The sequence below is a fragment of the Puma concolor genome, chromosome A3 (assembly GCF_028749965.1).
Source record: "Puma concolor isolate L17-30 chromosome A3, mPumCon1.1.hap2, whole genome shotgun sequence".
NCBI classification, from domain to species: domain Eukaryota; kingdom Metazoa; phylum Chordata; class Mammalia; order Carnivora; family Felidae; genus Puma; species Puma concolor.
In genome coordinates this window covers 16655951-16683673 of record NC_141669.1, presented here as the reverse complement: position 1 = coordinate 16683673, position 27723 = coordinate 16655951, and the positions used below count along the sequence as shown (strand labels likewise).

The 27723-nt window shown below is 35.1% G+C and overlaps 1 protein-coding gene across 1 annotated transcript; it reads right to left on the bottom strand.

Annotated features, from left to right (window-relative positions):
* Positions 1–219: 219 nt before the first annotated feature.
* Positions 220–27723, bottom strand: TDRD15 (tudor domain containing 15). The gene is made up of 3 exons (XM_025927422.2): positions 21504–27723; positions 17338–17450; positions 220–1654 (listed from the first exon to the last, which is right to left on the bottom strand). Exons 1-2 carry the CDS (start codon positions 27721–27723, stop codon positions 17392–17394), a joined length of 6279 nt encoding a protein of 2092 aa, XP_025783207.1. The 3' UTR covers positions 220–1654; positions 17338–17391.

The following is a 27723-nucleotide window of genomic DNA, read 5'->3' as shown; positions in this document are numbered from 1 at the left end:
TCATTCACTGAATTATATGCACATGAAGAAAACCTAGACTTATGACCTACCTTGGGGCAGGAGTCAGAAATTCTATGGATGGAAAAATAAGGGGAACCCAAGCAAATGAAAATAAAGTGCAGGAAAAAAAAAACATACCTAAGAATGAATAACATGGTCGTATTTATTTATTTATAATAAATTTATATATATACACATATATATGAGGCTTCTGTAGAATACAATGTTTCTTCAAAAAAATCTATCGTCTCTTTAGGCAGCTGAAATATATTTTTCCTTTAAAAAAAAAAAGTCTTAAGTATTGAGAAAATAATCCTAAAAGAGGAGTAGAAATAAAGCTAAAAGGAATTTAAAACCACAGAAATGAATGCCACTAGATGGCAGTAAAACCCTCAAATTATGGAAATATTTTCTTATCTGCTAGAAAAACTTGCTTTTATCTTCATCTCATAAAAGTATTCAAGTTATGTATATATAGATCACGAATAAAGTCCCTTAAAATATAGACTTTAACCCTTATTAATAAAAGAGGTTAACATTAATATATAATTACCTATATCCTAGGTCATCTATAAGTCATTTTCATTTTTTAAAACTCATGAATAATGCCCTCGAAAAAGTTGACAAAATATTTAATATGTATTCATCTCAAATCTATGTGTAAAATATTGAGGCAAACTGAAAGAATCATATTTATTGAGTTTTAAATCAAGTAGAACACAATGCAAACTAAACGGAACGTTTACAAATAAACTAGTACAGTGGCACATCTACTCTCTGGAATTCAGATAGCCAAAGGACTTAGCATCCCAAAACCAAATAAATGAATAAGCAAGCCATTAGGCAGATAAAATGTGTCAGACTTTTTCACTGAAATTCACTTTACTCATTACCAGGCCTCTACTCTTACTATACACCAAGAGGGCTGAGGATTCTTTATAACATGGTTTATAAGTTATCCAGTTGTTCCAGTTACTACCTCAAGGCTTAGTGTATAAAACACAACTATTCTATTAAGTTTATGGGTCCTGAAGCTTAGGAATTTGGATATGAACATGATGGAGCTGGCTTGTCTCTGTACAATACCCATGGCTTCAGCAAGGAAAACTCAAATGGCTGGGGTCTGGAACTGTTGACAGGAGGCCCTACACATTGCCTCCCCACATGGCTTGGGTTTCCTTACAACCTGGATGTGGTATTTGGATTTCTTGCATGATGGTCCAAGACACCAGGTACAAGTGCTCCAGAAAATAAGGTGAAAGCTACGTTACTGTTTGTGAACTACCTTTTTAAGATCACACAGCATCACTTCTACTCTATGCTTTGGTCACAGCACTCATAAGCCTGCACAGATCCAAGGGAAGGATAATTATATTCCCCTTCTTGATGGGAACAGCTAAGTCAAAGTAGATGAAAGCTTAGAAAATATTACCGAGATAATCTTTGGATAATAAAGTGTGACGCAGTTTGCCCTCTGGCCCCAGTTCATATCATTCCCATATGTAGAATATACTACACCCTCCCCCAAGACCTCCAAAGTCTCAATCCATTATGGCATCAGAACAGTCTCAGACCTCATCATCTAAATCAGGTCCAAGTGTAGATTAGGCTCCCAGAAGTAGTTCCCCAAGGACAATCCTCTTGATCTGAAGACCTATGAAACAAAGTGGCATGTTAGCCCACACACATCCAACATACCACTGTGGGGCAAGCATAGAACAACTTCTATAGGCACACTCATTCAAAACTAAGAATCAGAACACATGCAGTAATTGCTTGGAAATCTCTTGAATTTCCAAATTGCTTGGAAACTAAATCCTCAGTTCATTAGATAGATTTTCATGTTTTCCATACTATGGCAGTGGCAATTTTGCTAGATTTTCTTTAATATATATAACAAAGATTTCCAGTCTCCTTTCCTCCAGGTTTCAACATTTTCCTCAACTTCCTTAAAGCCCTCACTGACAGCCTCCTTGAGGACCTTCAGGCTTCCTTCCAGTTTCTGCCCACTCTTCAGTCCAAAAGTTATAGCAACATCTCATGTCTGGTACCAAAGTCTATTCCATTTATTATTTATTTCCATGTAACAACTTATTCTGAAACCCAGTGATAAAAATAATAATATTATGTCACAGATTCTATGAGACAGAAATTTGGAGAAAACATCGAAAAGTTGGCTTATCTGTGTTCCACAATGTCTGGGCCTTATCTAGGGAGACTCAAATGGTCCTACACTGGAACTATCAAAAAAAAAAAAAAAAAAAAGGATCTAAACATAACCTGTTCACGTAGCTTCAGTTCCCTCAAAGCATGGAGGCCTCAAGGTAATTGGATTACTTACATGGCAATGCAGCATTAAGCATAACTATTCTAGTGAACAAGTCAGAGGTACATAGCCTAACATGTACCTCACAAATCAAGCACCATCACTTCTCCATACTCTTTAAAAAGAGTATGGAGACAGGAGATAGTGTTGTGGCCAAATTCAGAAACTAAAATCCTCTCTGTCAGTTTATCTAGAAATGAGTGATGAAAACAAAGTACTACAGGCAATACGCACAATGACAGGAGGGAACACGAATGCTTGTAACACATGTGTTTTTTCTGTCTCTCAAAATCCTATTAAAATAACATGGAAAAAAATAACATGGGAAAAAAAGCCACTTTGGGTTCCTCATGCACTGAACAAGGAAGAAGAGTTGTATATATTGACTGAGGCGCCTGATCCAGCTTCTACTAGAGAACTAGGGTAGAAATTAAACAAGAGATGAGAAGACTATTCCCAGAATCCAAATGATTGCCTGTATTACCTTCAAGTGCTTCCTTATTGAATGGTAGAAGTTTAATGACAAACTAGGGAAGTCTTGTCTTGGCTGCAAAAGTAACTGCCCTATGATAAACAACTGGACACAAAACCTAGAGAACATATAAAACTGTTTGCGGGCGTTGCACAGCACCCATGGAAGGGCTACAATCCTTGAGAAAGGTAACATGCGTGATTCGTCCAAAATTATTTGAACCATGGGCAGGAAGTGAGGTCAAGCATGGAGCAGTTTTACTGAATTAAGGATGCAGAAATCAAAGGTCAAGGCTATTTATAGCAACTGGGTTTTGTGTGCCACAGTTAGAGCCACAGAGGATGAAACTCAGAAGCCCGCATGGTAATTCTCCAGGTCCTCAGTGAATTCCTAGTCCACAAAGCTACAAGGCAAGACTCCATAGTTAGTGTAGCTATGTTAAGAGGTTGAAAGCTGAGAAGAGATTCTGGAGGCAACAGAGTGCTTGGGAGATTTTGCAGTTTGGGCCAAGCCAGAATAGAAGCACCCTGGAAAAACAACCCAGGCATTCAGCGGAGACCCCAGAAAAGTTATGCCATAGAAGATACAAAAAGCATGAAAACAAAATTAAATAGATGTGCCCTTAAACTAGATCTTGATAAAATCCAAGTGATCCATTAGCAATTTAACCACCTACCAGAACAAAACTTTTAAATCTTAAGAGGATAACATAATCCAAAACTACAATTTACATACACAGTGTCTTCCATGTAATTAAAAACCAGGGAAGAAAGAGGAAAAAGCAACAGATAACCAAGAGAAATTATTAAAGTAGACATTAATGATAAAAACTCTCAAACTTGGACTAGAAAATATCTTCCTCAACCTGATTAAAGGTTAAAACACCTATCACAAATATCACACTTAATGGTGTAAGACAGAAGGCCTTTCTCCTAACATGGATGAGACATGGATGCCTGCTTTCACCACTTCTCAACGTTATACTGGAGTACTCTCTGCCAAGAAAAAAAAGGGGGAAAGGATCCAAATGGAAAGGGAAAACTTAAATTTTACTTGCATACAACACTCTATATGCAGAAAATCCAAAGAACTATACTCATACACATATAAATTAGAATAAACAAGTACAGAAAGGTTACAGAATACAAGGTTAAAATTCAAAATCAATTGTATTCCGGTAAACAATGAATTAGAGAATTAAATCAATATATTTCATGCAACAAAGGAAGAAAATATCTAGAAATAAAGAGTAAGAGTTTCAAGACTTGTGCACTAAAACTTACAAACATTGTAGATGGAAATTAAAGATAAACACACAGATATTCCCTGTTCATGGATTGGAAGATTCAATATTGTTAAGATAGCAAGTCTCCCCTAAAGAATCTATAGATTGAATCAACTGCTGTAAAATCTAGTTTTGTTTTTTTTAGAAATAAAAAATGATCCTCACATTCATGTGGAAATGTAATAGACCCAAAACAGCAAAAGCAATCCGGAAAAAAAGAGAGAGAGAGAGAGAGAACTTACCCTTTGATTTCAAAAATATTCCAAAGCTATAGTAATCACAACAGTGAAGTACAGGCAAGAGACTAGTCCCATAGATCAACAGAAGAGAATTAAGAGTCCATAAATAAATCATTTTGGGTCAAGTGATTTTGCCAAAGGTTCCACAACAACTCAGTGAACACAGAATAGCCTTTTAAAATAAATGGTGATGCCAAGAAGAATAAATTACCTAGGGATAAATCTAACCAAAGATGTAAAAGATCTGTATGCTGAAAACTATAGAAAGCTTCTGAAGGAAATTGAAGAAGATATAAAGAAATGGAAAAACAGTCCGTGCTCATGGATTGGAAGAATAAATATTGTCAAAATGTCAATACTACCCAAAGCTATCTACACATTCAATGCAATCCCAATCAAAATTGCACCAGCATTCTTCTCAAAGCTAGAACAAGCAATCCTAAAATTCATATGGAACCACAAAAGGCCCCGAATAGCCAAAGTAATTTTGAAGAAGAAGACCAAAGTAGGAGGCATCACAATCCCAAGCTTTAGCCTCTACTACAAAGCTGTCATCATCAAGACAGCATGGTATTGGCAGAAAAACAGACACATAGACCAATGGAATAGAATAGAAACCCCAGAACTAGACCCACAAACATATGGCCAACTCATCTTTGACAAAGCAGAAAAGAACATCCAATGGAAAAAAGACAGTCTCTTTAACAAATGGTGCTGGGAGAACTGGACAGCAACATGCGGAAGATTGAAACCAGACCACTTTCTCACACCATTCACAAAAATAAACTTAAAATGGATAAAGGACTTGAATGTGAGACAGGAAACCATCAAAACCCTAGAGGAGAAAGCAGGAAAAGACCTCTCTGACCTCAGCCGTAGCAATTTCTTACTTGACACATCCCCAAAGGCAAGGGAATTAAAAGCAAAAATGAACTACTGGGACCTTATGAAGATAAAAAGCTTCTGCACAGCAAAGGAAACAACCAACAAAACTAAAAGGCAACCAACGGAATGGGAAAAGATATTTGCAAATGACATATCGGACAAAGGGCTAATATCCAAAATCTATAAAGAGCTCACCAAACTCCACACCCAAAAAACAAATAACCCAGTGAAGAAATGGGCAGAAAACACGAATAGACACTTCTCTAAAGAAGACATCCGGATGGCCAACAGGCACATGAAAAGATGCTCAACGTCGCTCCTCATCAGGGAAATACAAATCAAAACCACACTCAGATATCACCTCAGGCTGGTCAGAGTCGCCAAAATGAACAAATCAGGAGACTATAGATGCTGGAGAGGATGTGGAGAAACGGGAACCCTCTTGCACTGTTGGTAGGAATGCAAATTGGTGCAGCCACTCTGGAAAACAGTTTGGAGGTTCCTCAGAAAATTAAAAATAGACCTACCCTATGACCCAGCAGTAGCACTGCTAGGAATTTACCCAAGGGATACAGGAGTACTGATGCATAGGGGCACTTGTATCCCAATGTTTACAGCAGCACTCTCAACAATAGCCAAATTATGGGAAGAGCCTAAATGTCCATCAACTGATGAATGGATAAAGAAATTGTGGTTTATATACACAATGGAGTACTACGTGGCAATGAGAAAGAATGAAATACGGTCCTTAGTAGCAACGTGGATGGAACTGGAGAGTGTTATGCTAAGTGAAATAAGCCACACAGAGAAAGACAGATACCATATGTTTTCACTCTTATGTGGATCCTGAGAAACTTAACAGAAACCCATGGGGGAGGGCAAGGAAAAAAAAAAAAGAGGTTAGAGTGATAGAGAGCCAAAGCATAAGAGACTCTTAAAAACTGAGAACAAACTGAGGGTTGATGGGGGGTGGGAGGGAGGAGAGGGTGGGTGATGGGTATTGAGGAGGGCACCTTTTGGGATGAGCATTGGGTGTTGTATGGAAACCAATTTGACAATAAATTTCATATACTGAAAAAATAAATAAAAATAAATGGTAATGTAAAAACTGGAAATCCACCTGCAAAAAAATAAAGTTATATCCCACCTCATACCACATACAAAAATTAACTCAAAATAGATCAGAGACCTAAATATAAGTTAAGATTTTAAAACTCTTAGGAAAAACTTTTATAAATATTCGCCATCTTGGATTAGGTAATGACTTCCTATGTATGACACCAAAAGCAAATGCAAAACCAACAAAAATATGGATACACACTGGACTCCATCAAAATTAAATAATTTGTGTTTCAAAGGGAGATCAAAGTGAAAAGACAACCCAAAGTGGGGGAAAATATTTATAAACCATATACAGGATAAGGGGCCTGTATCCAGAAACAAACTCTTACTACTCAACAAGAGACAAAAAAAATATTAATGGTAACAATTTTTGAAAACTTTTATTTAAGGAAGATATACAAATGGCTTAGAAGCACATAGAAAATACTCAATATCATTAGTGAAATACAAACTAAAACCAAAAGATACATTTTCACATCCACTAGGATGGCAAGAATGAAAATGACAGATGAAGAACCAAGAGATAGTTGTTTGAAAATATAAGCAAAACTGATAAATCTTTAGCCAGACTCATCAAGAAAAAAGAGAACTCAAATGAAATGATAAATGGAGAAATAACAAACTACACCACAGAAATAAAAGGTAAGACTATTATGCCAACAAATTGGACAACCTAGAAGAAATAGATAGATTCCTAGAAGCATAACCTTCCAAAATTGAATCAGGAAGCAACAGTAAATTTGAACAGACCAGTTACTAGCAATGAAATAGAATCAGTAGTCAAAAAATCTCCCAACAAACAAAATCCAGGACCAGACAGCTTCACAGGTGAATTCTACTAAACATTTACATGATTTAAAGGATTTAAATTTAAAGAAGAATCAGTACCCATTCCTCTCAAATATTCCAAAAAAACAGAAGAGGAAGAAAGCTTTCAAATTCATTCTAGCAGGGCAACATTACCCTGAGACCAAACCAAACACAAACACTACAAAAAAATAAAACTACAGGTCAATATCTGTGATAAACATAAAAAATTCCTCAACAAAATATTAGCAAACCAAATATAATACATTAAACAAAATCATTCACATCAAGTGCAATTTATTCCAGATATGCAAAGGTAGCTCAATATTCATAAATATATTCAAAATGATATACCACATTAAGAAGAGAAAAATCTCAACAGATTCAGAAAAAACATGTGATAAAGTAAAACATCCATTCATGATAAAAAATGTTCCACAAAGTCGATGTAGAATGAACACATCTCAACATAATAAAGGCCATATATGAAACATGCACAGCTAACATCATACTCAATGGTGAAAACTGGGACCCTTTCCTCTAAGATCATGAACAAGGATGGTCACTCTCACCATTTTTATTTGACATAGAAGTCTGTGCACAGCATTTAGACAAGAAAAAGAAAAAGCATCCAAATTGGTAATGAAGAAGTAAAACTTTACTATTTGCAGATTATATTAAAATGTGTATAAGAAACCCCTAAAGACTCCAGGAAAAAAAAAAAACTACTAGAACTGTTAAATGAATTCAGTAAAGTCACAGGATACAAAATATATAGAAATCTACTTATTATACACTAATAATGAAATAGCACAGGGTAATTAAGAAAACAATCCCACTTACAATTGTACCAAAAATACCTAGGAATAAACTTAACCAAGGAGGTGAAAGATCTATATTCCAAAAACTATAAAATGTTGATGGAAGAAATTGAAGACACAAACAAATGGAAAGATGTTCCATGCTCATGGATTAGAAGAGCCAACATGGTTAAAATGTTCATACTACCTAAAGCAGCCTATGGATTTACTGCAATCCCTATCAAAATAATCAACATTTTTTACATAACTAGAATAAATAATCCTAAAATGTGTATGGAACCACAAAAGACCCCAAATAGCCAAAGCAATCTTCAGAAAGAACAAAGCTGGAGTATTATAATCCTAGATTTCAATGTATGCTACAAAGCTATAGTAATTAAAACAGTATGGTATTGGCACAAAAACAAACACACAGATCAATGAAACAGAATAGAGAGCCCAGAAACAGACCCACACTTATATGTTCAATGAATCTACAATGCAGAAGGCAAGAATATATAATGGGGAAAAGACAGTCTCTTCAACAAACGGTGCTGGGAAAACTGGAGAGCTACATGAAAAATAATAAAACTGGGTCATTTTCTTACACCATACAGAAAAATAAACTCAAAATGGATTAAGGACCCAAATGTGAAACTTTGAAACCATAAAACCCCTTGAAGAAAACATAGGCAGTAATTTCTTTGATATCAGCCATAGAAATATTTTTCTAGATAGGTCACCTTGGGCAAGGGCAACAAAAGCAAAATTAAACTACTAGAATTACCCCAAAATAAAAAGCTTTTGCACAGCAAAGGAAACCATCACAAAGCAGACCACCGCCTATTTACTGAATGGGAGAAAATATTTATAAATGACATATCTGATAGGGGCTAATAACCTAAATATATAAAGGAATTCTATAACTCAACACCAAAAAACAATCAAATTACAAAGGAGTGGAGGACTTGAATAGAGTTTTTCTAAAGACAACATACAGATGGCCAACACACGAAAAGATGATCAACATCACTAATCAGCTGGGAAATGCAAATTAAAATCACAATGAGATATTACCTCACATCTGTCAGCTAACATCAAAAACGGAATAAATAACAAGTATAAACAAGGATGTGGAGAAAAAGGAACCCTCATGCACTGTTGAAGGGTATGTAAATTGGTTCCACTACTAGGGAAAATAGTATGTAGGTTTCTTACATTAAAAACAGAATTACCATATGATCCAATGATTTCAGTACCAGGTATTTACCCAAAGAAAATAAAAACGCTAATTTGAAAAAGATACATGCACTCCTATGTTTATTTCAGCATGATTTATAATAGCCAAGAAATGGAAGCAACCCAAGAGTCCATCCATAGACGAATGGATGAAGAAAATCTGGTACATGTATCTGCAATGAAATATCAGTCACTCAAGAAAAAAAAAGGCAGAATCTTCCCAGGTACACAACACAAATGGACCTAGAGGCTATAATGCTAAGTGAAATAGGTCAGAGATTAAGCCAAAATGAATTAAAAAAAAGACCTTAAATGGAGAGAAACAGTGGTTGCCGGTGCGGGGTGGGTGGATTTTAAAGAAAGACACAACATATTGACGAGGATATAAGGATACAGAGAATCAGCAAAACCTCCATATAGTCAATAGGAATATAAAAATGGTACAGTCACTTTGAAAAACAGTTTGGATTTTTTAAACATTAAACATGACTTTACCAAAAGACCCAGTAATTCCACTCTTAGGTATATATCCAAGAGAAATGAACACATTCACATAAAGGTTTGTACATATATATTTTTAGCAGCATTAATCCTAACAGTCAAAACTTAGAAATATGTATATTTATTCAATGAAATACTATTAAGCAATAAGAAAGGATGAACTACTGATACACACTATGATATGGATGTAGCTCAAAAACATTTTACTCAGTGAAAGAAGCCAGACATAAGAGACCAAATATCACGATTCCATTTATATAAAAAGTCCAGAAAAGAGAAGTGTTAAGGACAGAAATTAATGTTTGCCTGAAACAGGGAGTGGGGGTAGAAAAGGATATGGGAATTAACAGTAAATGTATGTAGGAATATTGAATAATAAGATGTTGTAAAAGTTTTTAATGGGGATAGTTGCACAACTTGTGACAAATACCAAACACTGAATTGTACATCTGAAAAGAGCTTATCAAAAAAGAAAAGAGCTTATCATATGATATGAAAATATGCCTAAAGTTAAAGATATTCAGAGGAAAACAAAAGCTGAGAAAATCACTGTTATTGGATCCAAATTAATATAAATAAAGGGGCATTAAAAAATAACCTAAAAAATGGACACACTTCAAAATATATGGGCTGCACCTGAAGAACACTTAAAAAGTTGTTTCTGTGGGTGCCTGGGTGGCCCAATTAGTTAAGTGTCCGATGCTTGGTTCTGCCTCAGGTCATGATCTCACGGTTCATGGGTGTGAGCCTGCATCAGGCTCTGTGCTAACAGTACGGAGCCTGCTTGGGATTCTCTCTCTCCCTCTATCTCTACCCCTTCCCTACTCTTCATCCTCTCTCTCACTCTCTCTCTCTCAACATACAAACTTTATAGCAGTTTCTGGCATTAAGCACTTCTATTACAAAAGACAAAGATCTAAAATAATAGCTACTTTAAGAAGCTAGAAAAAGCAAATCAAACACAGTAAAAGTCAAAGCAGAAATGAAACAGAAAATGGAAGAACCATGGGGAAAAAATGGAATTTCTTTCAAAGGAGAAATATAATCCTACATAAAAACTTTCAGATGATAGAGGAGACCTTTCCCAACTCATTCTGTTCCCCTGATACCAAATCCAGAGAAGACATAACAAAGTGGGGAAAAAAGAACCATAGACCAATATTCCTTATAAACAAAATTCCTTTAATAACACTAGCACCAAATATAGCAAGACATTAAAAAGATTGCATAACATGCCTACATGAGACATCACAGAAATGCAAGGGTGTTTTAACATTCAAAAATCATATTTTGGTCTTCCCAGGAAGGTTTCCTATGACCAGCTGACAGAGGATATTTTAACAATCAAGTATGATCCATAAATTGGTCAACACAGTATGCCATTGCAAGCCAGCATGCACTACTGCCTGACTACATGCCCATTCAGGGACATCCCTGAAGGAACAATGCTAAGAAGAAACTTTCCCTTTGGGCACACCCTACATCCTTTCTGAATGGCAATGGAAGAAACCTAAGGTAACCACATATAGACTGCCACACAGTGGTAACTGGTTAAGTTGGTTGGCTGGGGCTCAGAAGGTACAAGTATGGAAGACAAAGATAAGGAAACCTGCAGAAGAGGCATTTGGATGAGCCAGTGGTAATGACCATGTGAATCTTGGCATATCAATCTTGGTGATTCATCTCAATGCTTATCATAGGCATCCTCCACAGGAGTAACACTCAACCAGATGAAGAGAATTACCCATCCAGAGGGTTTCATCCTACCTCTATTCTCTACCTCTAGTGTACAACGACCCAACAATTCCAGCAATGAAACCCAGACACAGCCAACAGAAATGCACATACATGTTCATGAAATGGCACGCAGTTATTTCCCTTATTATTTACAATAGTTGAAAACTAGAAAAATTGTCAAGAGTAGAATGAATAAATTTATACCCTACAATAAAAATTATTTATTCAGAAATGAAAACGAATGGGGTGCCTGTGTGGCTCAATTGGTTAAGTGTCTGACTCAGTTTCAGCTCAGATCATGATCTCATGGTTCATAAGTTCAAGCCCACATAGGGCTCTGAACTGACAGCACAGAGCCTGCTTGGGATTCTCTCTCTCCACCCCTCCCCTTTTTGCTTGTGTTATAAATAAATACATAAATACATAATTTTAAGAAATTAAAATAAATGAACCATAACTACACACACACAAAAAATGGATAAATCTCGTACTTAAAAATTGTGCAAAGAGAAACAAAAACATACTACTGGAGTGCCTGGGTGGCTCAGTTAAGTGTCTAACTCTTGGTTTTGGCTCAGGTAAAAACTTAAATAAAAAAAAAAAAGCATACTATCAGTTCCATATATAACCATTAAAAGAAAAAGGCATTATTTCTTGGTTGTTGGCAAAATTAGGTGGTAAAACTACTTTAAAGACACAAAAAAAAGGAACATAGTGTCACAAAAGTCAGGGTAGTAGTTCCTTTGGAGAGGAGGGCATAAATATTTGAGAGGACAGGAGAAGAGCTTCTGGAGTCCTGGTAATGATCCATTTTTGCACTGTGTAGCAGTTACACAGGTGTTTTATCAGAAAGCCTGTAGCTATATATCTTGGTTTTGTACACTTTTAGGTCTACACTTAAAAATAACAAGGTTTAGGGGTGCCTAAGGTGGCTCAGTCGGTTAAGCATCCAACTTGGGCTCGGGTCATGATTTCATGGTTTGTTAGTTTGAGCCCGGTGTCAGGCTCTGAGCTGTCAGCACAGAGGCTCAAAGCCTGGAGCCTGCTTCAGATTCTGTGCCTCTCTATCTCTCTGCCCTCTCCCACTCACACTAGGTCTGTCTAACATAAACATTAAAAACATTTTTTAAGAAAATAACAAGGTTTAGGGGTGCCTAGGTGGCTCAGTCAGTTAGGTGTCCAACTTTGGCTCAGGTCATGATCTTACAGTCCATGAATTCAAGCCCCACATCCGGCTCTACGCTGACAGCTCAGAGCCTGGTGCCTGCTTCAGATTCTGTCTCCCTCTTTCTCTACCACTCCCCCACTTGCACTCTGTCTCCTGCTCTCTCTCAAAACTAAACATTAAAAAAATTTTTAAATAACAAAGGTTTAAAAATGCTAATAGCTAGTAATAGCTATTATGACCAATAGCTAATAATGACATGCATAGAATGATCTAGACTAAGGATGCCATTCTCCCCACCCTAGCGATCTCCTTTTTCATTTATTTTTTGGTTCTTGAGGTTTGAGATTTTATTCCCTTTAATTTTGAAATCCCTAAACTAGATATCAGAATTTTATTACATTTCTCTGTTCTTCTCTAAACAGTCTCAAGGAATAGCTTATTGAATTCATAAGCTATACATAAGCTTCATACATGTAATTTTTAAAAAGCTTTACTGAAATATTCAGGGGTCATAAAATTCACCTTGTTCAAGTGTACAGATCAATAAGTTTTAGTATATTTAAAGAATTGTGTAACTACTGTCACCATTTAACTTCTGAACATTTTCAGAGCCCCAAAGAGAAACTCCACACCCATGAGTAGTCCCTTTCTATATTCCCAACTCCCCTCAGGCCTTGGCGATCAAAACAAAATAGGGTGATTGTACTGAGTCAGTTGTGCGTGGCTGTACCATGTGGCCTCTAATTTCCTTCCTTGTAGGTCTAAGTTCCCTAGCATATCTTTGAAGAATCAGGCTCACAGGTCATTTTTTAAAATTGTTTTAGTGTATATTTATTTCTGAGAGAGAGACAGAGCACAAGCAAAGGAGGAGCAGAGAGAGGAGGAGACACAGAATCTGAAGCAGGCTCCAGGCTCTGAGCTGTCAGCACAGAGCCTGACGTGGGGCTCAAACCCAGGAACTGTGAGATCATGACCAGAGCTGAAGTTGGATGCCTAACCTACTGAGCCACCCAAAATATGAGCCACAGGTCATATTTTTAAAGTCTTTTTCCAACTGGTCCCCCAATCCCAGGAAGTAAAGTGCACGGTCTTCTGTGGTCCTAAAGCACCTTATTATATACCTTTATTACATACCATGTACCATTCTTTGTTATAATTACTAATCTGCTTCCACCACTATAATGTAAGTATCTTAAAAACCAGAATTTGACTCGTTTTTGTATCTCCTATATCTAACACAGTTTGATGAATGAATGTACCATATAGAAGACTATAACAAGATTATAAAAGATAAGGTTTTAGTACTAAGGAGAAGATTTTCAGAGATTATCAATATGTTCAAGGACACAGAGACAAATATATTATGAAATAGCATTATAACATTAGTCAATAACTGATCACTTTGTGATTAATGAAAAATTATGAGAAAACTAAGAAAATACATTAAAACCATTAAATAAGATGTTCATGTATCATCAAAGGGGAACTTCTATAAGAATCTTAAATACTCTTAGTATGGCTATCATGATATAACCTAAGAAAAATTCTAGAAGTCAAATGTAGAAAATAAATATAATGCAGGAGACTCTTAAAAAGTTGAGAAATATATCCAAATTATAGGCCAAATAAAAAGATTTATAATTTTTAAAACTCCAGCATTCCTTCAAAAGTGGAAAAAAATGAAAAATTAAAAACTGTTTTGAGAATTAGAAATACCTTTAAAGAGAAAAAAAATTGTGCCGAGTGTCTGAGTAAGGACTAATTTTGGTTAAAGGACATGTTAAAGTGAATTCAATTTTTCATCACTATATGCACAAGGTATGATTCTGTTAATGCTATATTGCCCTTTTAAAACATACTCATTGAGATTTTAGCAAACTATATTTATAATGTTTTACTGTGAAAAAGTAACTCAAAATACTCAATATACAAAACAAAAATAATTTCCCTTGAGCGTACACAACTAGACCAAAAGAAGTTTTTAAGCAATAGCAGAGTTAAATACACATATAAAAGTCAGAAAAAGTTATAGGGGTGTCCAGGTGGCTCAGCTGTTATTTGATTTCAGCTTAGGTCATGATGTCACAGTTCATGAAGAGTTCGAGCTCCACATCGGGCTTCGCACTGAGAGCATGGAACCTGCTTGAGATTCTCTCTGTCCCCCCACCTCTTTCTGCCCCTCCGCCACGCTCAAAAGAAATAAAGTTAAAAAAAATAAAAGGGGGGCATCCGGATAGCTCAGCAGGTTGAGCGTCCCACTTCAGCTCAGGTCACAATCTCGTGGTCTGTGAGTCTGAGCCCCACATCAGGCTCTGTGCTGACAGCTTGGAGCCTGGAGGCCCTTCAGATTCTTTGTCTCCGTCTCTCTCTGCCCCTTCCCCACTCATGCTCTCTCTCACTCTAAAATGAATAAATGTTTTAAAAAAATTGAATACACACACATATTTGAATAATGCATACGTGAATATTTTTTAAAAACCAAATCAATTATCATTTCTGAAGAATACTTTTTCTATTCTTATAAAATTTTACATGAGTTCAAAAACTAACATTTTTAAATTTATAGGAGTAAAGCAAAATTACAAATGAATTTAGGGGTGCAGTCAGTTAAACATCTGACTGGATCTCAGCTCAGGTCATGATCTCAATGGTTCATGGAATCGAGCCCCACACAGGGCTCTATGCTGATATCATGGAGCCTGCTTGGGATCCTCTCTTTCCCTCTTTCTCTATCCCTTCCCTGCTTGAGCATGCACAAGTGCTCCCTCTCAAAATACACTTAAAAAAATTATCAAGTATGTTTCTGAGAACAATTTTAAAAAAATAAATTTAAAAAGTAAAGCTTAGCAATCCTCAACTTTGAAATATTTTAATCTAAAAATGTAAATGTGCTACTACTTCCCAAATTTTGAATCAATAGTCTATTGCCAACATTCATAAAATAACAGCTTCTACGAACTTAAATTCATACAAGTGTTTTAGAGTAGGAAAAAGCATTATTTTAATATTGACTTATCTGTAAAATCTAATAAAACTTAATCCTAAGAAAATATAAATTTTAAGGTGAATATGCTATTTGTTTTTGCTTGAAAGTACTCTGAATAACTATATTACTATACATCCTCCATGTTGTAATTTTACAGTATAACAAACTAGCTAATGTAGAACAAAAATAATAATGTAGCTCCATAAAAAAGAGGAAAATGGTTTTAAATTAAGCTCTTTTTATCTTAAAAGGAAACAATTTTAATCCTTTCTTCAGTTACTTTCTAGATTGGGCTTCCGTCTAATAAAAAATCAGTTAGGAATTAACTGAAACGTAGTCTTGTAAAAACATTTTCTACAGTATTTAATAACAAATGCTATAAATAAATTTGTGAAGTTTGTCTATTTCTAAACATAAAATACTGTACCTCAAGACACATAAATGAAGTTAACAGAACTCTGAAAAACTGAAGAGGTATGAGGCCCTTCATGATAAAACTGGTACCAAAAAACACCCATTAATACTACTTTATCTTACTTTATTCATTTCTTTTGTTTAATTATCCAAATCATTACTTTGCCATGTTTTATGGTAACAAAACAACAAAAGCAACCCAGTATTAAATAGTCACAGAAGTTGTATAAAGTGAATTCATTTTCTAATAGAAGTACTTTTCTAAATTGCACAAAATAATCTGTGAGATCTGGTGAAGTTTGGAGGAAAATGACACAAAAGTATTCAAAGAAATTCGATTATAAAGAGTAAATATTAAATTCTCTGCTCTAAAATAATCACAAGCCACAGATTAATTTGGAGCGTAAAAATATGAAGCCTCCCTGCACTGAATAAACTTTCAAGATACCCAACTTAAACTCCTATATATTCATAAACAACAGCATTTCTGGAAATTACTTCCTAACCTCAAAAAAATGACAGTATTAATACATTCAATATACATGTACAATGATAAACTGGATTCTCCATACCTAGCTTAGGAAATTTCTAAATTTCCCCAAATATTCTCTAAATCACCAAATCTCTAGTTCTTCAAAACTATCTGGTGGACACTGACTCTTAAGTACATTTGCATGATTTTATGGTTCTATCCAGGCACCAAAACAATACTCTAAATTTGCTCAATAAATGTTTACTTGAAAAATAAATTCTAATTCACAGTTAAATACACTGACAAAATATCTACCCCCCCCCCCAACCAAACAGCAGTGTTCTTGAATGGCACAAATATCTACAACTAATGAACAACCAAAAGTGTAAAACCAAATTTAAAAAAAGGTATGACTGCAAAATAAAATGAAAGAAAAATCCCACTGTATGATCTAAAGAAAGGGAAGAATAGGATTAACTCTGACTTCTCTTCCATATCCTATTAATAAGTGCCAGTCCTAAAAGCACCCATATTTTCCTGGGAATGCCTTAACTCTCTATGTATTTTCCATGATTTCAGTGATGTCCCTACAAAGCAGCAACTGAAACAAAGGTTTCAGTCAGGAAAGACACTTGAAAAATACAGATAATGGTAAAATATTATCTAATGACTGTGGAAACACAAGCAAAGAATGGTTTATCAAATGTTTAAAATACTTTAGGAGTGAACCACATTTCCTAAGTAATCTTCTACAAACAAATCATCACAATTCCTGGTCACATAGAATTTCTGTAGCATTCTAATCATTGTCTCCTAGGGAAATAATTTGAACAATCTAGATGCCTTGAAGATACCTTTAATATTAGAAATTGTCATATGCTTACCACTTTTATTATATATTTGGAGCATCTACAACAAAACAGTAATTATTCGGTATCCTATGTATTATTTGTTGCCAAACTGATACATAGAGGATCTGAGCTTTCATCTCCCTTCACTGAAACACAAGCAAAAACAGTAATAATTAATATGCTGTAATATAATTTTCCAAGTATTATGGGTCTAATTCATAGTCAAGATTTTATTTTGAAAATACCTTCTATGAACAGAATTTTTTTAGTTAACAATTTCTAAAAGTCACAATTGAAAAAGGTAAAGGAGGAGTGAAGTATGGCATAATCAGATTACACATATACTATAATATATACATATAATTGTACATAACAACTGAAAAGATCTTTTCTTAAACAATCACTAATATATACCCATTTTGGAAAAAATACATATAGCCTGTTCTAATCTTTATTTAGAACTGTAATTATCTCAATCATAAATCCTATCTTCCAAATAGAAATTTAACTGTTAATCTAACCATTGTACTATAGATACACACACACACACACACACACACACACACACACACACACTGCCCTACATATTTCAGTTTCTTGCAGAGCAGCATCAGCAATTTTTCAAATTGCAATTTCACAAAAGATTTACAAAACAAATACATTAGAGCTTTATTGGGATGGCTGATATTTCTAAAATTTCTGAGCACTTACTCTGCACCAGATACTAGTGAAAAGGTTTTACACATTTCAACTTATTCAGTCCTCACAAGAAGCCAAATGCATAGTTATTATTTCCATATTCCAGATGAAAAAACTGAGGCACAGCCATGTTAAAAAGCTTACCTACAGTTTCACAGTTAAGAAGGGATTAAGCAGGAATTCAAACTCAAGGAGCAAGGGGCCTCACTGACCTTACTTTTAACTACCATGCTACATCCGATGCAAGTGATTCATAAGTGTGTTATCACCTACAAGTCTCGTATTTTCAAAATTCAGTCTAACATTTTACATGCCTGTCAGCCATTCTCCTTGGATATCTAGGTGTATTATTTCAAATGTAAAATGTCAGACAAAATTCTCCTCTAAAGTTGGTTGCCATTCCAAATTTCTTTCAAAGGTGTCCTCCAGTTAAATAAGGAAGCATAGGAAGGTAGCACAAATCAACATAACGCAGTACTTCATTACCAAAGAGTGACTAGATACTTCTGTGCTTTTTGAAGGGTTGTTACATTCTTTAGTTCCCATAATTATCTATTCAAGGACTTCCAGGAAAAACAAACAAGCAACAACAAAAACCTGCAAAAACATCCTGGGAAAAGACTAGTAACTTTTAAGAAAACAATCTGCAAACAAAAATAACTAGTTTGAATATTTTAATACTGATATGTTACAGTAGGGTGAAACTAGGGGAAAGTTAAGCCAATTTTCTAAACATAAGAGGCAGCAACTTCTATAATTAAAACAATACCTGGGCAAGGCAAAATAAATGTATTATACTTTGAGGTCATTTCTAACATCGTGGCATTTTTACTATATTTATTTCAAATTAAGTTTAGCACAGAATTGCTGTAATTCACTATGTATAGTCTGGCCTCCAAATACAGGAGGAATAGATTTTAAGACTTTTCACAAAGTCCAGAATTGTTTTCTCTCACAAAATAATTCAGAAAGTTATCCACAATCGTCTCTAAAACAGTGGTTCTCAACCTTCTCTGTACATTACAATCACCCAGGGGGTTTTAAAATCCTCATGGAGGCGGTAGCCTGACCAATTAAAACAATCTCAAAGTGAGACCCAGGCATCAGAATTTTTTAAAGCTTTCTTTCTTAATGTCAGTGCAAAGTATAAATTCAACAGCATGGCCATTAGAGCCACTTTTCCAGTTTCCTTAATAGGCAACAATTTCAAATATTGCTAACTTCAACCAAGAACTAAAACCATTTTGCCCTAGATTCAAAGCACGTGCAGGCAATAGTAAAAAACAGCAGTGGCTACTACACTACCACTAGTGGACAAGTAATCGGGGCTAGGAGTTTGGACAGTACACAAGGCAATGAAACCACTTGATGTTTTCTTATTTTTTTGTTTTACATGGATCATGGCAAGCGTATTAGAAAATTCTTAGTCCATGAAACCATGGTTCTTGTATTTGTCTCACTCAAATTTATGATTTTTCCCTAGTGAAGATTTTTTAATTTAATGTTTGGTTGTTTTCATAATAGCTACTTTTACTTAATTCACTTACTGGTTCACTCTGTACTAGGAATGCAGGAGGTAGGATAGAGATGGGGACCAAGAGTGGGTTCTTAAGGAAAAACAAAGATGGTGGAAATAAACACACGTAAAGTAACAACAGAAGGTATAGAAATGCCAAAGTGTATGGGCTGATGGTCAAAAGCTTATAGAAAACTCTTCCTCAAATATCTAACTCCTTTCCAAAAGGCAGTATCAGTAATTAATAAAAGACTTTGGATGTGGAAACATCAGAGTTGCTAGTAAACAAGGAACTGAGATTTTTCTCTTTAGAGCCATTGGCAATTTACTTAATTTCCCTGAGCATCATTCATAAAATAGTAATAATTTGGGGGAGGGGTGCTTCTTCCCATTCCTGGGGTTTCCTTCCATGTACAAGTATTCACGGGTGAGGTATTCTCCTAGCCTAATACTCTGGTTTGTTCACTCCCTTACTTACACTTGGAGTAGGGCCATGCAGAAGGACAAAGGTATAGGTCAGTTTAGTCTCTTCCTCCTTCCCCCCTTTCTTTTTTGGAGATAAACGCCTCAACCTGTAAGTTTTACATGGGTAGACCCCCAATATGGAGAAATTCGCCTCTGTGGGTAAGTCTAAACTGTTGACTTGGTGTTGGTAAACCCCTTTCCCATTGATACAAACCCACATCCATCAATACTGGTTTGGGGTGGGTTTTTTTAACATTTTATTTTTTGAGAGACAGAGGCAGAGCACGAGCATGGGAGAGGCAGAGAGAGAGGGAGACACAGAATCCAAAGCAGGCTCCAGGCTCTAAGCTGTCAGCACAGAGCCCAATGTGGGGCTCAAACTCACGAATCGCGAGATCACGACCTGAGCCAAAGTCGGAAGCTGAACTGACTGAGCCACCCAGGTGCCCATTGGCGGTTTTGTTTTGTTTTTAATGTGATATTTTGCTCATCAATGGTTTCTCTCCTTGTCCATCTCTAAAATGGTTTAGAATTCAGGCAAAGAAATGGGTACTAGTTATTGGACTCCATTTAAACCTTAATATCCACCTACTTCATAGAATTTGGTAAGCTTTAAAAGACATCATACATCAAAAAATCTTAGCACAGTACCTAGAACATAGTAAGCACTCTACCATAACTGCTAATAACAAAATACTCAAAAATAAGAGGACCAATTTTAAAGCCTTTATCAATTAACTATAAAACACCTCAATATGAATTCAAATGAAATACTCCTTCTAAAATACATCAATAAAAACAAGATCCCTCCCCTCATTGAAAGAATGTAACCGGCTATAATACTAGAGATAATATGGAATAACAGATTTATAGTCAGAACAAACATTCATTAAAAGCAGGGAACATTTATAGCCTACGAAATCCTCAGTAACTAATCCATACAGAAAATAAAATACAATGTGCATAAGCAAAATCAGATAACATAAAACATTAAAATTTATTATAGAATCAGTTTGACATCTAAAAAATTTAAGAGGAAATATGTTCAAGTCAGTTTATACTATAAATTTAACTTTATTAGCAATATGCTAAAAGTACACTCAAAAAATCTAAATAAAGATATATTTCATCTGATAAACACATAACAGAAAATTGGTTCTCCAAAATGAGCCCAGGAGCTCACTAATAGCAAGATTTATTAACTAGAGATCTATGGGCCTTTAGTTTTGTGAAACCCTTGAAACTATCTATAAAATGTCATGTATGTGTACATGCACATATGGTTAAAAATTCTCTCCACTTTCATTACATTCTCAAAGGTTACCATTCAAAACAGGAAAATATCCTCAAGTATCATTTTATAATTAAGTAATCACTCCCAGTTTATCCATTTATTGATTGTCTAGTGAGCTTCTTGCACTATGATTTTTTCAATTTGGATAATCTTAGCATATAATAAACTTTCAAGGAATAAAAACAATATACAAAAAAAGCTGTTTTTTTTTAAATAGGTACCTACCTTTTAAGTGTTCCTCAGACATAATTTTTTCATTACCACGCAGTGCTTTTATCCTTGTTCTCAAATCCACTGTGTTATTTTCTTGTATTTCTTCAGTTGGTAGTTTTTCAAAAATGTTTTCAATGAAATTAGTGTTATTCTTCAAATCATTCAGTAGTTCCCAAAATGAAGCTGCTGTACATGTATCAAATGTGATGGTACTTCGGGGATTATGTTTTCCAATGTCAGCCTTCCTCAGAGTTAAATTTCTAGAAGATAATCGCATACTGATATTGCTTTTCCTTAAGTTCTTATAGACCTCTTTCTTTACGGTTTTCTCTTTTAGTTTTTGTTTCTCAGTGCATATACAGCTTGTATTTTCTCTTTTGTAACAATTTTGATCTAACAATGGGAAAACAGGCTTACTCTGTAATTGATACTGGATTTCAGTAGATCCACTAGTACTAACTCCATCATTAAGATGATCTGAATCTTTAGAATATACTGCAAAACCACATACAACCAACATATCTGCCAAACTGTTTTTCTCATGAATGACATCTACTTCCAGTTTTGTTTCAAAATTATACCTCCTCAACTGAAAAACTAAGCCTGGTTTACTTAGCTGATCTTGAAAAAAGCTTTTGGCTTCTTCACTCCAATGCTTCCCCTTAGCAGGTAAGATACCACCTAAGATACAAGGATAACTTAACCTTGGTAAATTCAGAAGTTCCACAGGAACAACTTTGAGATTTTTTGTATCTGAATAAGGGATGTAAACAGAAAATCCATAGTCGATCAACACAAGTAGTAAAGACTGATTAGAGACTTCAGAAATTTCTACTCGATTCCACTGATCTTCCAGTTCATATTTGAACAAACAACTAGCACCAGGAAATATGCACTCTTGAGGCACTGTTTGTAAGTTTTCTGGTAGATCAGAAAGCAACACAAAGAGAGATTTCATTGTGTCAAAGAAATCTTCTAACTGAACACAGAAATCTGATGGATCAGAAATAGCAGTGGCAATACCAGAATACTGCTTTCCATTTTGGAGTTGGGCCCAAGTATATGATCTTATTGTACATGACATAGGAGACTTAGATTCCATATTAAAAATCGTTCCTGAAGATCTAAGCTTGTTTTCAGCACGAACTATATTTAAATTTAAATATTCAAAAAGTAACAGGCCATCTACCAAAATCTCTACTTCCCACACAGAGTCTAAATATTTCAGGAAAAGAATATTTATTTCCAGATGACCAAATAAACACACAATAGACTCAAATGACCTGTTTCTAAAATTTTCAAACCAAATCCATTTACAAGCCACAGCCTGTCTTGGAATATTTCTTATTTCATTACTAAGCACCTTGGTATTACCTAAAGGTACTATTTCATACCTACCACGATCTACTAAAAAAACAAGCACTTTATCATCAACACACTTTTCTACTTTTGATCGATACCATTTCAAGGTTTTTTTAGATTTTGCCAAGCACTCTAGGCCTTTTTTAATAGTTCCCATTGATAAAGGTTTTTTTACTTCTTTAGTGATTAATACTGTTAAATCTGATAAGATTTTTTTATTTTTTGATAACTTCACATAAAATGTCCCACTTTTTGAGACATAAAGTATTTCAGCCTTTTCCAGTTGGCCAGGTTTTAACTCTTCAAAAGGAATATTACCCAGCTGTTGGTAGGGTGGTTGAAGGATCATAGAACCTTCATATTCATTTGATCTTCCTTTCTTAATTTCATTATCCTCACCAGAACTCACTTTTTGAGAGAAAACCGCTGGCATCTGCAATCCTGTTTGCTGAAGTTTTGAAAATGCTGTCCATTTCAGTAGTTCATTAATAACAGATGTTCCATCACAAATGATATTTACTTCCCATTTCTGCTCATGCTTTTTCAAAAATTCACATGCAACTGTTTTGTTACTTACTCTTGATGCAAAATAATCCACAGTTTTACTGTCCCATATTTCATCAGGCTCATTCCACTTGACTCCACTAAGAAAAGAATGGATTCCTAGCTGAGGAATTGTTAAGAATTCCCTCTGAAATTCATAAATTTTTGATGTGCTTATTACCGCAGTGTTACCATAGTCAATAAATTCCACTTCAAAAGAATTTCCTGGCAAATTTTTCTTAATGACTGCTCTGTAAATGGCATGGTCACCAGAGTATTCGGCAACTACAAGGTCTCCCACCACAGGCTTAACTGATTTTCTCTCTTTCACTATCTTTGTTCTTCTTTCATTTAGAGCATCTGCAAGTCTGATGATTACATTTTCATTATCAACAAGCTGAATATGGAAACTTGCTGGATTACTGACACTAGAAACATATCCTTTAACTTTGGCATTCAAGTAAATTTTGGGTTGAGGAAGATCCTTGATCTGTGGTCTAGTAAGATTATATGGGTTTTGAAAGTCTGCTTGATTTAATTCTTGGATAAAAGATGGTGATACAACCCTTACTGATTTCTGGCCCACATCATTTTCATCAAGAGTATGTGCAGATCCAGGGACAATTTTTACACCTTTATTTTTGAATCCATCACTCAAAGACTTCACTTTGTTTTTTGACACAGGTTCAATTTTAAAACAGGCCGATGGTTTCAAAAGCTTGGCATATGTACTTCTGGGATTCATTAACTGATCTGTTTTGCTTTCAGAATATGTTACTACATGAGTCTTATTTATATTATTGGGATAGTGGTTTTCTGTTTTGCCTTTCAAAGAAATAGTAAGTCTCTTATTCTCACTTATTTTATGACCCTTTTCCACACAGCGTGCTTGATCACAATGTTTTTTTCCATAAGCATGAAGCAACATTTTAATTTTCTGATTTATATGTTGATATCCATCATATAATTCTACACCAAGCTGGCCATCTGACTCCCTGGACAATATTATTGCCCTTAATCGTTTTCCCAAAAAATTATCTTTAAACCAGCTATTGATTTCTGCTGGAACATCTACATCTCTAAGATCTGACAAAAAACACTTACTAGCTTGCATAGGTGTGAACAGCAACTCTGGAAACTGATCTGAAATAGCCTTCAATGTACTTCCTTCTACTAATTGCTTATTTCCAAAGTCCACAAAATAGACCAGAAAGTCAGTTAATGAATCTGCTGGCATTGTTAAAGCTCGATAAAAGAGACCATCCTCCACATACTTAGATATGCACAGTCTCATTTTACTAGGATCATATTTTGGACAATTTTTGAGATTACTAATCTCTGTGATTTTTGTTTCTATCATCTCCAGGTCTTTATTATTTCTACTAAGTTGGCAATAAAACCTTCTGGGACTATATATGTGAGATATGTATATTTCTTCCTCACTTCCAATTTTTATGTTAAAGGAAGAATAACAGTAACTGTAAAGACTAACTGAAGATGGGAATGGCTTTGATAATGTAGTATACTGTGCAGAGCCATGATTCATAAGAAATTCTTTTGCACTAGTAAGTGGAGATTGCAAATCCACTAAGTGACATAAAGAGTTTGGATGTGTAAGAACTAAGGCATAAATGGTGCAAGTCAATCCTTTAGATGAAGAAATAAAATTCCCAAAGTCTCTGCATGCTTCTCTTGTCCAACTGAATGATTTACAACTAATGGGTTCAACTAAATGATTAAGACTACATCTGAAGGCTTGGCTTTCTAACATAAGAAAATGTGGGTTAATAGCACAAAGATCTTTAATTAAAACTCTTTGCTGGTAACCATAATCAACAAATACTATGTCAAATTCTTTTCGTGATACTCGAGTCAAAACAGCAGCTCTATACCACTTCCCATCTTTGGAATACTTAGCAACACAAGCAATCTGCCCAATCTGATAAGGATCTGAATGAATGCTATAGTAATTCTGAATTTGTTCCATTAGTAATTTTAGGTCTTCTAACTTACATTGAAGCTGGCATGAGAAGTCACCTGGGCCACAGTAAGAAGAACACTTAACTTCAAGGACTGTTCCTGGTTTAAACATATATTCTTTATAAGGCCGTGGTGACTCAGTCCCCACAGACAAGGTGAAAGGACTTTTTAAGTCTGAGAAATTAACAGCTGGGGTTTTTACCAAAGACAAGCTACTTTCTTTTAGCTTATTTGAATGGTAAAGTTTAGGTCCTTCAAGAAAGGCAGATAGGACTTTAATATTAACTTTGTTTTTAAATTTTAAATTTAACATTGAATATTCACTTGCAGATTTGGGATAACACTCTGGCTCTACTTCCCAATATTCTGCATATCCAGCTTGTAACATAAGAGGGACAACATCAATAATTTCTGAGGCTTCAATACTCTGAATATTTACAATGTATTTGTCATCTTTTTTTGCTAGAACCTGCAGCAAAATTTCTTTGTTCAAGACAATTTTTTTAAAATAGTCAATTGCTGCCTTCACCCATAAATCTTCAATAGGAAATATATGTGCAAGTGAACAGCACATGGCTAAGGCAGGCAACTCACAAAACTCTGGAAGCAAAACTTTTACATCAAAAAATGGTATGGAATCAGTATTTCCATAATCTAAAAAATAAACATTAATCTTACAGCCATTAATTTCAGTGATGACAGCTCTGTAAAAATGTCCATCCTTGCTGTATCTAGCACAACAAAATAATCCAGGTTCTGGATTTCTTAGAATCAGTTCACTATTTTCACACAAATCATAAAATTTGTTTATATTTTTCATTATATCTTGAAGTTCATTCTGATGTTCATTAGTACGTATCCAGAAATTTGATGGGTTTAATACATATACTACAAAAGCTATATAGGCAGCCTCTATCTCCATCTCTACAGTTTTAATAGGAAAACCTACTTTCAAAGAGTTTTTATTTAGATAGTCTATTGACAATTCAGTATTTCCAACAAAACGCTCAACTGCAAAGCCATTTACATCAGCAGCACTATTCTCTTTAAACATACTAGAGATTTTTGATTCAGACACTGGACAGATTACTTGTGTGCCTATAGTCTTCAGCAGACACTTAGAATTAATTGTAGACTCCTGAGTCTGTAGTGTTACATAAAACAAATGTTCATCTTTATTGAACCAATCGATGTGTGCATATACTGTTTGTCCTAACAAGGCTTGTTTAAATACACTCAATTGAGATTTTCTGGCATCTCTATCTGGACTGTTGAAATATGTCAGAGAACATGGAAATGAAAATAATGGTACTAAAATAAAATCCTGTTTAAGTTTCTTTACGTGGATTGAAGGTATAGCCTCAGTACTGCCATAATCCATGAACCAAATTTTCACCTGATTATTGGGCAAGAGCTGCTGAAGAATTCCTCTATACCACTGTCCATTTCTTCTTTTGGCAACACAAAGTAGTCCAAAGTTATCACATGTGGGACTACTTACTTGACCGATAGCATCATAATGCAAAGTCATACACGCTGTTAAATTTTCTAACTCTGGAATCCATTTAATTAGTTGACAATAAAATTTACTTGGGCTCAATGCAGAGGATACCTTTACACTTTCAATACTGCCTACTGACAAAGATGGCTGCAAATTATCCAGAACATGTTGAACATCAACTGGAGGATCATTCCTACTTAACAATTCAGGTCTTCTATGTTGTAGTAAATCGGGCATTTCTTGTGGGAATTCTTTTAACATTTCCACAATAAGACGAAATGAATCCCCATCAATAAGTCTGCCTAACTGTAACTCAAGAACCTGGGATATAATTTTTGGTACTTCTAGAAGAGTCCTTTGAAGAGGCAACACAGCTTGTACACAACCTTTCACTTGTAGTCCAACTAATGACTTAAAATAATTCAAAGCTTTAAGAGGCCATCTTTCCCCATTTGGTAGTATGTTGGCAAAAATACCAAATATTACCCGTGGTGGTAGCTCAAATAAGTTGCCACAGGCTGAAGCAACCTGTGTACTATCAACTCTTAGTTCTTCTCCGTGATCTATGAGGAGCACTGTATAGAGTTCATTTTTCTTTTCCATGACTCTTCCTCTCTGCCATTCTCCAGATACTCTTTCTTCCACCAAACAAAATTCATCAATGTCCACATTAGCTTTTACTTTTGGAATATGCTGAATTTCCCTCTGTAATATGTGGTAGTCAAACTCACATTCAGTATTATTTCTGCCTTGAAATTTCACTAGAACGTCCTTAGGAAAACATTCTATATGTGATATTGTCAGATCCATGTCTAAAAACATTGGTAACAGAGATGTGGAATCCAT